General features: G+C 61.3%; 1 protein-coding gene across 1 annotated transcript; it reads right to left on the reverse strand.

The window, feature by feature from the left end:
• Nucleotides 1-597: 597 nt before the first annotated feature.
• Nucleotides 598-11252, reverse strand: GABRD (gamma-aminobutyric acid type A receptor subunit delta). The gene is made up of 9 exons (XM_043923568.1): nucleotides 10999-11252; nucleotides 5399-5511; nucleotides 5026-5093; nucleotides 4720-4940; nucleotides 3569-3651; nucleotides 2766-2903; nucleotides 1992-2147; nucleotides 1590-1801; nucleotides 598-1296 (listed from the first exon to the last, which is right to left on the reverse strand). Exons 1-9 carry the CDS (start codon nucleotides 11061-11063, stop codon nucleotides 1012-1014), a joined length of 1341 nt encoding a protein of 446 aa, XP_043779503.1. The 5' UTR covers nucleotides 11064-11252; the 3' UTR covers nucleotides 598-1011.
• Nucleotides 11253-13274: the final 2022 nt, after the last annotated feature.

Below are 13274 nucleotides of genomic sequence, written 5' to 3' on the forward strand. Positions count from 1 at the left end.
GGGTCACTCAGCCAGCTGAGCCTGCCCGTGGTGAGGGTCCCCAGCAACTGCCCCCAGAGCCTGGGGACACTGCACGTCCTGGGCATGTGTGCTGGCTGAGGGCAGGTGGCCCAGCAGGTAGCCTTTCTGATTCCCACAAAGTCACTGTCACATACCCGTCAAGGTGGCTTGGGGAGCACCTCAGGCCAGTGGGGTCGTGGCCTGGCTGCCACCTGATCACAGCAGGGCCCTGGGCTTGGCATTCCCCACCCTGCAGTAGACGGCTCACCCACAGCTGCCCCACGGTCGCCTCTGTTCCCTCCAGTGTGACAACCTGCTCTGCTCTGGTGTGGGAGCACCTGGAGCCCTTCTGAGAGCAGTGGCCCTGTCACCCTGAGTCCCTGGTGGCAGCAGAGGTGGGAGGGGCTGGGCGTTTGTGGGGACTTGGTGGCCACTGTTGTCCCAACACCATGTTCAGAAGGCACCATGGTGGCACCTTGCCATTAGCCTCAGGGACACCTTCAGCCCCCACATCCCAACCCGGAGCCCCTCTGTCCCAAACCTGTGGAACCTGCAGTGGAGGAGAGCCGTGCAGGCCACAGGAGAGGAGGCCACAGCCACAGTGTGAGCGATGGCCAAAGACTCCGTTTTATTTCATGCTGGGACCCAAGGCCTGGGAATGCCTTTCCCAAGGTCTCGCGAGACTTGAGCACCATCCTCACCCGGCCTCCTCCCCATCCCTGGTCCAGACCCACAAAGCCAGTCCTAGAGTCAGGATCCTTCTCCAGGTTGATGTGAAGCTCCCAGGGCCGTGCCTGCCTGGCTCCTGGGTCAGGAGTCTGGGCTGCTGGAGAGGAGGTGTCTGCAGACAGGGTCCTGGCAAATGTGGGGTCAGAGCCTCAGGGCGCTGAGTGAGGCCTAAGCTTTCCTCTCATCTCATCCGGCCCGTGGTCCTGCCTCCTCTGAAATACTCAGAGCTGCCCAGGATCCTTCCCCCAGGAGGTCCTCGGCCGGTGAAGCCCCCCGTGGGCCTCACATGGTGTATGCGGCCCAGTAGATGACATTGACGGCGGCGAAGGCCGCAGGGAACACAGCACGGGCATAGATGTCAATGGTGTCCGCGTCGATGGGTTTGAGAAGCCCACGGAGGCCCCCTTGGACCCCCTGCTTCTTTGTCTCCCCTGTCTCCACCTCCACAGACCTGTAGGAGCCCATGAGGTTCCCAGGCATGCGGCAAGGCCGGCGGGACACGGCTAGCTCCTGAGTGACTCCCGCAGCGGAGAGGGAGAAGAGCACGATGGCATTCTTCACGTCCATCTGCATGGGGAGGGGGCAGGCTGAGCACCGGGAAGCGGGAAGCAGGGACCCCAACCCAGCCAGCAGAGGGGCCCAGACCCTGACAGCCAGAGAGACCCCCAACTTAGCCAGCAGGGGGACCCCTGACCCAGCCAGTAGGGGGGACCCCAACCCAACCAGTGGCTCCTGCTATATGCATGGAGAGGGGGGCCGGGCTGAGCGCAGGACAAAATGCCCCCCACCCTGCCGGCAATGCTGGCCCTTGGCGGTGCTGGGGTGGGGGAGGGACTGTCCTTTGCCCTGCCCAGCCTCACCTCAGCCCTCTGCTCCTTAACCTTGACCTTGGTTTTCTGTTTCTTCCGGTAGTCAGCATTGAAGTGGGCAAAGGCATACTCCACCAGGGCGGCGAACACAAAGACATAGCAGATCCAGAAGTACACGTCCAATGCCTTAATGGCCGACGCCCGTGGGAGGGAGGAGCGGGCGCTGACCATCAGCGTGGTCATGGTCAGCACTGTGGTGATGCCTGGGGGCACAGAGGGTGCCATCCCTAGAGCCCTGCCACCCCACCCAACCTGAGTGCAGGTCAGGCTCCTCTTTCCAGGTCTGGCCTGGCCGGCCTCTGCCCCAGGATGTGGGCCAGTGCTCAGGACGGGTCCAGGCCCGACTCCCACCCTCCCACCAGCTCCCTTGGAGGACAGGCCAGGGCCCTCTACCTAGAGACACCCTGGCAGGCACCGCTGCCTGGCTGATCCAGAAGGAGACCCAGGACATGGCGACCAGTAGGACGGAGGGCATGTAGGACTGGATGATGTAGACGCCGCGGTTCCTCCGCAGGTGGAAGTGAAGGCTGAGCCGGGGGAACTGGCCAGCTGCCGGAGAGCCCCCCACAGCATTAGCACCACGCCCACCACCCACAGCAGTGCCAGGAGAGGAGGGCTGGGGGAGCGGCAGGGCGACTGCCAGCCTCCGAAGGAAGGAGGGCCTTCATCCCCACCTCCCTGACAGCCTGATGGGTCAGGAAAGGGCCAGCCTTGCTGCGGGGCCACCAGAGGAAGGAGAGGAGAGCCCAGTGTGGCTGCTGGCAGGCCAGGACCCTCCCTGGGCACGGCCCCCGACCCCTGTCTCTCCACCCTCCCTGTACACAACTGCGCACCAAGAAAGAGCCAGTCTGGGCTCACTGACTCCAATGACTGTGCAGCAAGAGTTGGAAGGGGCAGGAGAGGCCAGGAGACAATGTGCCCCCCGGGTACCCCCAACCCCACCAGATACCCCCCAAACCCTGGGAGGCAATGAAGGGCTGAGGAGCAAGATGGGGGAAACCTGACCTGGGCTTGCACTGCAGCCTGTCCCGAGCAGCTAGGCCAGGCACGGCCTGCACCGATCAGCAATTTTCTAGCTGCAACCTCGGGGCCCTCAGAGCTGACTAGGGGCCCCATGGAAAGCACTAGAAAACTAGCAGTAGGGCTCACAGGAAGAGACCACATTACCTGACTTGAAGTTCATCAGCTCTGTGGTGAAGCGGTAGCTGGTGATGGTGAACTGGGCCAGCTGCAGCTTGTCCAGCCCGTGGATCTGCTCCTGGTTCTCGGACCAGTAGTAGACGATGTCCTCAGATGAGTAGCCGTCTGCAGGAGAGGCCGTGGATGGGCTGCAGGGCCTGGAACGCCCTCCCCAGCCCCTGGCAGCCCCCTCCCCAGCCCCTGGCAGCTCCCCTCCCCAGCCCCTGGTGGCCCCTACAGGACTGCCCTGGGTCTGATACACAGACACAGGGAGCAAGCAGCCCGGGACCACACCTGGGGCCTTGGAAAGGTGGGCGAGTCCAGAGGAGCTGGCAAAAGTGCAGGCCACCCTTGCCAGGTGGCCCGCAGGGGCCACCATACTGGACAATGACATAGATATCTGTCTCATCTGGGCTCTGGGGCTGGCTGTCTAGGGCAGGACACTGACCCAAGGGAGGCGGGCCAGGATGCTCCCTTCTCTTCCTTATGCTTCTACCCCCATCCCCACCCCACTGCCCCTCTCCCATGCCCCCACCTCTCCCCATGCACCCCCAGGCCAGCGCACCCCTCCCCCAGTGCCCCCTGCCTCCCCCCCCACCGCCACCTCCCGTGCGCCACCCCCATCCCCCACATGCACCCCACCCCCATCCCCCCAGCACCCCCTGCCCACCTCCCCACCCAGTCCCCTTCCCCCACCTCCGGTGCCCTGCCCCCCCAGTGCCTCCTGACGCCCGCCCCCACCCCCACCCCCTGCAACCTCTCCCTCCTACCGGCAGGCCAGCCACACTCACAACTCTCCAGGTGCAGCATGCACTCCTGTTCATCCATGGGATACTTGGCCAGGTCCATGTCGCAGGCCACCGTGGACGTGATTCTGCCCAGACAACACCAGTCTGCCGGGGTGAGGCCAGCCCAGGGCCACGGGTGGCTCCCCTGCCCCCCACGGCAGAGATGCCCCTGCATACGGCCAGTGGGACCTTGCTGCGGGGGCAGTGGCCAGGTTGCCTCGGGTTTTGTCAGCAAGCTGCTGACATCTGGGCAGAAACTGTGGCCACTTTACAGATATTTGTGGGTCTCGCTTCAGGGATCAGTAACTGGATTTTGTTCACTTTACTCATCCTTCAGAACACCTGTCTAAGTCAGGAGCCAAGAAGGCAGGTCCACGCTGAGTATCCTCCCCCCGCCTATCACAGGGGATGGCCTCAAGGTGTCCCCACTGACCCTGCAGCCTGGAAAACGGCTGATTTTCCAAGGGAATTTAGGTTTTTGTGTAAATCTCCTGATTTTTAAAATGTTGGCGATTAAGTCCACTTTTAAATGGCATGTATCAGAAAACAAACAAATACACGTACACGTGTGTCCACAGCAGCACAGCTGTCCATTGATGGAGAAGTGGATACACAAACTGGTGTGTCCACACAATGGAATGTGGTTCAGCCATAAAGAGTTAGGAAATTCTGATAAATGTTACAGTACAGATGAACCCCGAAAACACTACACTAAGTGGAAAAAAGCAAACATGAAAGGTCACGTGGCGTAGGATTAATTTTGTGTGAAATGTGCAGAATTGGCAAATCTATGAGCTGGAAAGCAGATTGGCGGTTCTGGAGCCAGGAGGAGGGAAGAGGGTGACTGCTGATGGGGACAGGGTCTCCTTTTGAGGGTGAAATGTGTTAGAACTGGCTGGAGGTGGTGTTTGCACACCGTAGGGAGTATACTAAAATCACGGAATTGTTCACTTTTAAATGCTTGATTTGGTGCTATGTGAACTTCACCTCAATTTAAAAAGGAAAGGGCACGTGTTAGCCAAAAAGCGGCCTCTGCTGGCTGCTGGCCAGCAACCTCTGCTTCCTGCACAGCTGCTGGTTGTTGGGGATATAAATACCACCCCGTCCCCCCCAACTCCACCCCCAGCTCCCAGCGGCGCTTGCAGGCAGCCCACCGGATGCTGTAGAGAATCACCCCGTCGGGCTGCAGCCGGATGAGCTTGTTCTCCACGGTCACGTCGTGGAACCAGGCAGACTTGGCGTTCACGATGAAGGTGTCTGGGAGCCACAGCTTGTCCACGAAGCGGCTGTCCAAGCCCAGGGTCTCATTGGTGTGGTTGTAGGACAGCCTGCTGTCACGCCAGCTCTGGTGCAGGAACACCGTCATGGTGTACTCCTGGGGGTGCAGAGGCCTGGCCGTCAGTCCCTCCACTCCTGGGGGCGCACAGCTGGGGCAGGGGCGGGGTGCCAATGGGACCTACCATGTTCACCTCCGAGATGTGGTCAATGCTGGCCACCTCGATGGCGAGTGCCACGTTCACAGGGGGGCCTGCAAGGAAGGAGCAGGGTTGGCGGCGGGTTGGGCTGAGCCCAGGCCCCAGCATCCCCAAGTACTTGGCCAGGCCAGCAAATGCCCCCACAGGCAGGACAGGGAACAGCGGGGGGATTGGCAGGGGAGGCTGTCTTGGTGCAGACCTGCCCAGACCTGAGCAGACTCACCTTCCCAGCCGGCTTCCTGGGGACTGGTGCTCTGATGCACTCTTGGGGACCCAGGGTCTGCCCCAGCCCAGAGCCCAGCAGGGTTCACATCATGGCTGGACCCAGGGTCTGCCCAAGTCCAGCAGCCACTCTCACCTCCAATACCGGGCCGAAAGTTGCGAGCGTAGCCCTCTATCAGGCCGTCCAGGTTGGGGAGCCAGGATATCTCCAGGTTGGAGCCAACATAGTCGCCAATGTCATTCATTGCCCTGGAAACACAAGGTCCACTGCTCACAGGCAGGGCACCAGGGACAGAGCCTATCCTGGTCAGCTAGGCCAGGAGTGGACAGGGAGAAGGCCCTCCAGGGACACAGGGACCCCGGGAGGTACAGGACCCAGAACTCCTTGACCTCTTCCCCCACCCCCTCTCCCTGGCCCTAAGGATGGATGGCGGGTCAGGCAGAAGCCCCAGCCTCCCTCCATAACCAGACTGCACCTCCACTTCTGGGGTTCCTCAACAAGTTGGCCTTGGGGGACCCCATGAAGAGCACATGGCCTCTCATTCAGCTCTGAGGGCCAAGTGTCCCGTAGGAGGTGATGGGAGAAAAAAAATGTGTGACCAGGAGGCTAAAGGCTGGGGGCAGGGAGAGACCCAGGGCTGGGCCGGGGCCCATGGGGAGGCCACAGTCTGGCTTCCAGCTCTGTCTGTCCCCTCCTAGGCAGGCCCCAGAAGTCCCTAAATTACCACATGTCTCTGGGGCTCAGCCTGACCCTGGAGCAGCCGTGGGCCATGTCCGCTGGTTCAGGTGAAGCCTACTGTCGGCTGGTGCTGGTGATATTTGTCTCTAGGGGTGCCGCACAGGGACACACACACACACACACAGGCATTTTGTGGCCTGGACACGCTGACTGCCGGATGTCCCAGTGGCTCTGCTGGCCCACCTCTCCTCTGCTCACCCATCCTCTGGGGAACAGTGCCCCCCAGATTCATACTCACCCAGAACCCCAGAATGGAACCCTAACGGGAAATAGGGACTTGACAGACGTTATTAATTACGATAAGGTCATGCTAGACTAGGTGGGCTCTAAATCCAGGATGGATATCCTTACAAGAAGAGGAAATGGACATCCAGGGAGAAGCCACGTGGCCAGGGAGAAGCCACATGCCCACAGAGGCGGGGGTCTGAGTGATGCGGCCACAAGCCAAGGGACACGGGGGACTCCAGCATTCCCGGGGGCTGGGGAGAGGCATGGACAGACTCTCCCAGCCCTGTCAAAATCTTGGCTTCAGACTTCCGGCCCCAGAATTACTGGAGGATAAATTCCTGTTATATCCCCCAGCTTGCAGCCACTGTTACAGCAGCTGTGGGACCCTCACACTCCCTTCCTCTTCCGGCCCACCATGGGGGAGGGGCATTTCTCCTAAACCGGAGAGTCAGAAGGAGGAGGGACATTTAGGAGCAACCCTTGAGTTTCCCCCTGAGTCACTTCCATCCCCTTGAGCAGAGAAGGCCTCCAGGTCATCTTGGCCAGAGCCTGGCCACTGCCCATGGGAGAGGGGACACGCATGACCAGCCAGTTCTGGATGAGGGTTGCAAGGAGCCTTGAGGCTGTTCCTCCCTGTCCCTGAGTCAGGTGTGGCTGCATGCCCGGGTCCCCTCTCTGGGCCCTTCTGGCCACCTTGAGGAGACCACTGGCCCCACTGGCCCCCTCGGGGCTGCTCCCCACCCCTCCCAGCTCTGCCCTCACCCCAGCACCCCCAGGCTGCAGTGCTTCCTGACTCGCCTCTCCCATCTCCCCTCTTAGAAGCCTGCTTCACCCTCCAGACCTTGCCCTCTGGCCCCCCTCTTTCTCCAGCCCTAACTCTGACCACACCCACGTCTTCAAGCTGACTCCCCCCACCTCCACTGACCCCATCCCTCTCCTGGTCCTGCTCTTGGCCCTGCAGGAAGCTGCCTGGTTACTCCTGTATTCATCCACCCTTCATCTGGCAGGCAAGACCCTAGGTGCCGCCCTACTCCAGGGATGTGGCTGAGCCAGGCAAGGTCAATTGTGGGCCAACCCCAACACGGTCGGTGTCCGTGAGGGGTGACAACTCAAGGGCTGTGAGTGTGAACAGAGTCACTGAAAGGTGAGGTCAGGAGTTCTCTGGCTGGGGAGGCAGGGACAGCCACCCCTCACTGGCCCCCTGGGAAAAATGACATCAGAGCCCAAAGAGAGAGAATGGGAGTCTCAGGGACGGGAAGAGGTGGGAGGCAGGCAAGGACTCCACATGGGGGGCCCTGGGAGGGGCCTGGAGGGCAGCGGGAGGCATTGGGCAGAGAGTGGAGAGGGGTGGACGGGGGGCCGGAGGTGGGGAACTGGTACTGGTGAGGGAGGGGCTGGGGAGTGTCCTGGGGATAAACTGGGGGCCGTCGTGGAGGTGTGGGAAGCTGGGCTGGGTTGGCCAGGCTGTGGAGACAGGAAGGGGCCTAGTCCAGACCAACCGGGGGGTGGTGGGAAGAGAAGGGCCAGGTGCAAGCTCCACTGCAGTCGGTGGGGCTGAGCAACCCGCTGGACCAGCCCTGAAGCCATCCATACAGGCGGGCTCAAGAAGCCCTGGGGGCTGCCAGGGGCTTGGGAAGCACCAGGCCGGGTGCCTATGCAGAGGCTGACCATGACAGGAGGACCTCAGCTAGTGAGCCCCACGAAGCCTGCCCCACCCTGCAGGCCTACGGGGTCCCTCCAGGCAAGGCTGGGTGGGGCGTGTGGACAGGGCAGGTTCTTTGGTGACAAAGTAAAAGACAGAATTAACTGAAGCCCTGATCCCTAGTAAAGCACAATTGAAAATGCAAATGGAGGTCACCCTGAAGGTCGGATGTGAAGGGATTGAACAAGGCTTTATTTTTGGACCGGCCCAGATGCCATCTTGTGCAGTGGCTGGCCTACCTGCAGCCGGGCTGTTAGGAGACGCCATCCTTCCTGAGCTCAGGCTGACACACATGTGGATACACCTGCCCTTGGCCAGGGCCCCCACATCCAGTCAGGGGCACAGAGGCAAGGTCAAGGGCAGCACCCCCCTGAAGCTCACCAGAAGGTGTCAGGACCCCAGTCAGCCTCTGCTGTCTCCAGAGGCAAGAAGGGAGCAGGCTCCCCTGGGTCACATCTCACCTGGGATGAGGATGGCTGTTTCGGCAGCTGTGAAGGGATGCTGGGGCTGGGGCGGCCCGAGGGCCATGCTGCTCTGAGTCCTGGAGGACCCCGCCCACCGCCACTGGTTCAGGCAGAGGCAGTGGGGGTGGGCCAGGAACCGGCTCCACTGGGGGGAGCTCTGCATGGAGTTAGAAAGCGGGGGCATCGACCTTATCCTGAGAAGGGTCCTGGCTAGTGCTGGCCTAGAGCTCAGAGACATGCCAGGCTCAAGCTCCTGAACGAAGCAGGTGCCTTGAAATCACAGGCAGCTTCCACCCTGGCTACCCCTGCTGTAGCCAGGCCCCGCCCTCTCCTGGCCTCACTCTCCTCTCCTCTCTCCTGAGAGAGAGCCCAACCCATCACTTGTCTGTGTCCCTGGGGACTGGAAGGGAAGGTGGGCGTAGCTGAGCAAGGCGGCAGGTGCCCCCCAGGAGCCTCCCCCGTGCACATGAGAGCCCACAGATCCCTGACAGCTCTGCTTCTAGAGCAGCCACCATCGTGCTGGCACCTCAGTTACCAAGGCAAACACCACAATGCTCGCACGGGAGGTGAAGGCGGGCAGGAGCCGCAGGCGCAGCTTCTCCAGGGAGACGGAGGTGCCAGCAGCTGGGGAGGCCACCCACTCAGGTGTGCAGCCGGCAAGCTTGGGTGGCCGCTGTGTGAGCCGCCCTTCAAACTCAGGGACGCATGGTCTTGACCCGACACACAAAGTCTGTGAGGCTCACCCCCTTCTCATCCCACCAGAAACCCTGGGATCTGGCTTAGTAGCTGCAGCAGAGAGGGTCTTCCCTCAGCCCCACGGCCCATCCCCACACTGCCCCGGTGGGGGGAGGTGACGAAGGAAGTGAGGACACTGTTCCTCTGGTTTTCGAGCGGAGGGACACAGAGCAGATAGGAAAGGAGGCCTGAATGGATGAAGGCCCCCAAAGCCTGGAGGTTCTTGTCCCAACTGGGGCCTCAGCCTTCCTGCAGGCAGACAGGTCCCCCTCACCCCACAACCTAGGATCCAGATGGGGCCAGGGTTCAGAACACTGGTGAAGGGCGATATGAGGCACTTATGGATTTGGTTGGGGGAAAGAGGTGTTTGGAGAATTCTCCAGCAGGAAACATGTAAATATGCCCCATGAGTAGCATGAATAAAGACAAAATGAGCAGGGCAGGCTTTGCTGCCAGGTGAGTTTTGGTGTCAAACTTGGGTAAAGACTTGGGAGTTCAGAGCAGCTTGTATTTCAGAACTGGGGCTACAAGACGGGGCTTGAGCCAGCAGCTGACCCCACCCAGCTCCCAGCACATCTGCCCATGGCCACACCAGGACACTTTGTCCTTCCTGGGACCATGAAACGGGAGAAGAGAGAGGAGAACGGCCCATCGGGCTTGATAAAAACAAGGCATGGGACAGGGGTCACATCAGCACTGCCTGTGACCTCAGCAGGATGTCCGCCTCTCCAGCCAGACCCAGGCCCTCCTGACTCTATGCCTACCCACCAACAAGGAAGGTAAGACCACACACACAGAGTCATGCTACATGTTGACCGAGCACCTACAGCCAAAACACAGGTCAGCGTTCAACCATTTCTAGCTTTTAAAGTCTGGGGCATCAGCTGGTTGACCATGAAGTCTGGAATGCTGGGGAAGGGGGTGGGGAGAGCTGGCTTTGCCCTGCTTTTTCTGCAGCCCTTGTACCCAGCTGATTTTCAAAAAGGCCCCTCAAAGGTGACCAGACTCAGTGCTCAGGACACTGGGTGACCCGGGGCCCACGTCAAGTCCAGCCTGCAGAGATGCAAAAAGCGAGCTGGGACTGCACTGGCCCTGGGAGCCAGTGAAGGAGCCCCAGCACAGGGACCTTTCTTCTTAGCCGCTTCCCTCTTTAGGGCAGACAGGGCACCTCATCCGCTCTCCTGACAGAATTAAGGAGAAATCTGGAGTCTCTCTCCTGCCAGGGGCACCTGGCTCCCCCGCTCGCATGCTCTAGAGTTGGGTGGCATTTGAAATGGCCCCAAAAGGGAGACCCACAACCAGACCCGCTATCAGGACGCGCCTTCGTGTCCACCCCAGACTGCTAGCTGCACGGAAGCTGCTGCGGGAGCGATGCTGTCAGGGGAAGGGGCACAACCTGCTCCCCGTGTTCTCAGGACCCCTCCTTTCTTCCATGCTGAGCGCTCAAGCCGCGCCTGGAAGGACAACAGCCAGCCAGGGACCGGCCAAGTGGCGGCCGGGGCCGAGGAACCGGAGCTCAGCAGGAGAGCCCCGGCTGGGGAGGAACGGAGAGCTGCTGTGACGCCCTCGACCGGCCCCGCGGCCGGGTTCAGCACCGGGACGGCGGACAGCACCGGGGCAGCCGGAACCTAGAACACGCCGCTGCCCGCGCCCAAGGGCATCGTCGCGGCGAGTTTGGAGAAAGGAGGGCCGGCGCGGGCAGAGTCGTGGAGGAGGGGATGGGGGCAGACACGGTGGGAACCGGTGGGCGGGGGACAGACCGGGGCCCTGAAGACCAGGTTTCGCGCGGGGCTACATCTCTCAGCCCGGGCGCGGCGGCGCGGGATCCGCACCGAGGGCGGCCGCAGGGCGGACCGGCTCTCGCTCACCTGGCGCCGCGGTGCTGCGCGCAGAGCAGCAGGAGCGGGGGCAGCAGCCAGGCCAGCGCGTCCATGGCCTCGGCCGGCGGTGCGCTGGGCCGGGGGCGGCGCCGGGGTCCGGCGGTCGCGGGCGCTCGGGAAGTTGCTTCGCCGGCTGCCGCGGTGGCGGCACAGGCGGGTGGGAGCCGGAGGGCGCGCGGCGCGGGAGCGAGGGCGGACGGAGCGCGGAACCCGGAGCCGCCCCGCCCCGAACCGGGCCGCGCCCCCCGCGCCGGCCGCCCCGCCCCCCAACTCGGGCCGCCCCGCCTGCCGCGCCCCGCCCCCTCTGTTAGCCCCTCTCCGAGGGCCGCAGTCCCCCGGGGGGTCTGGCACGCCCCGTCCGGTCGCCACTGCCCTTGCCGACCACAAACAGTCCCTCCACGCGTCTATCCGGAGGCGACCCAGGCGAAAGACCAGCGTGGCGCGGCCTCCCGCCGCCGGCCAGATGCCTGCGGACCGACGGGCGCGGCCGGACCTCCGCCCTGGGAAAAGTTGGAGGTCGACTATTTGTGGGGTCACGGCCCCCGGGAGCAGGTTCGGGGTGACGAGGGTTCCAGCGCCTCAGAAGCCTCCACCTTCCACCCGACGAGATACCTACCCCCAACACGCGCAGCTCCTTCCAAAACCCTCAGGCCTGCGCCTCGCCCACCTAGGCTGGGTGGGCGGTGAGCGGAGCGAGGGTGGCCGTGCTGCCGTTCCGCTACCCGCGGTTCTGCAGTCAGAACCCCGCGCTGGTCGCCGGACGCAGGGACTTCTCCGCCTGGCCGGGCCAAGCTCCACCACACCTGCCCACATGCCGTCCGAGGGCAAGCGGAAGGCCCGGCTCTGACGTGATGACGCCCCCATCCCACCCCACCCCATCCCCACCCCCACCCCCACGGACCTGATGAGAAGGCCAAGGCCTCGAATTCTCTAGGATGACTCTTCTCAACATAAAGCTCTGCAGTTTCCCCCAAAAGCTGACCACAGACTTTAATGGTTTGGTCTCGTCAATTAACTTCTGGACTGAATATCATCTGACAACCGGAAGTGAGCGCCTCGTGCAGTTCAGTCACTCAGTGGTGGCCGACTCTTTGCGACCCCATGGACTGCAGCACTGTCCGTCACCAACTTCTCTGTCCATCACCAACTCCCAGAACTTACTCAGACTCATGTCCATCAAGTTGGTGATGCCATCCAACCACCTCATCTTAAAACTGGGCAAACTGGTCTGGCAGTGGGTTGGGTCCTGTGGGTGACTGTGGACATTTGGCCTGAGTGGGGGCGGAGTGGGGGGAGTTAGAAAAGGCTTCATTGCTGGGAATTTCCAGTCCTGAGGGCCACAGATCAAAGCTGAGACCCACTCAGCTTTCTTTCTTAAAGTTACCCAGACCTAAGACAGGCAGGCAGGTCCCAGCATAAATGCCCCTCCCTGCCCTCCCAACCCCGCCTCTTGGGAGGATCTTCTGGGACCTGGAAGTGCTGCCCTACTGTGCCTGTTATGGTGTCCTGGGTGCTTCTCTGGACACATTCCCACATGTCCTCCCACAGCCCTGATGGGAAGTTGAGAAATTAATCCAAGAGAAAGTGTGGAGAGCGGATCCTTTTCCTTATTCCTCCTCTGGATAGAGATCTTGTCTGTCTGCTTCTTCAAAGCAGACCTTGGGTCTAACAGCCTCTGTTATGATAGGTGCTTAATAACTGTGGGAAAATTTAGGCTCAGAGTCAAGGACAGCCAGCACAGCGGGTGTGGTCAGACCTGCTCAGGGCTGCTCGGGGCTGCACGGCGCCAAGTTCTGGTCTCTGTGCTGGTCCGGGCTCTGGCTCTTGTGCTTGGCCTCCTGTCACACTCTTTTCTTTCTTTTTTAATTGGAAGATAATTACTCTACAATATTGTGATGGTTTTTGCCGTACATCAACATGAATCGGCCACAGGTATACATGTGTCCCCCCATACTGAAGCCCCCTCCCACTCTCCCCACCCTATCCCTTTGGGTTGTTCCAGAGCACTGGCTTTGGGTGCCCTGCTTCATGCATTGAACTTGCACTGGTCATCTATCCTGTCACACTCTTTTCTTGGATCTGAGAAGATCCAGGTGCTGAGGGCCTCTGAGAAATATGCTGACCTTGAATCACCTGATTCAGTTGGTTCAGAGTGAACCAGATTATTGCAGTTTTCTACATGCTCCTCTATTATCTGAGGCATAACATTAATACTGAGCTTTCCCTGGAGAACTCCCTGCACGGGCGTCTCAGCTGTAGCTCGG

This window comes from Cervus elaphus, chromosome 14 (assembly GCF_910594005.1).
Source record: "Cervus elaphus chromosome 14, mCerEla1.1, whole genome shotgun sequence".
NCBI classification, from domain to species: domain Eukaryota; kingdom Metazoa; phylum Chordata; class Mammalia; order Artiodactyla; family Cervidae; genus Cervus; species Cervus elaphus.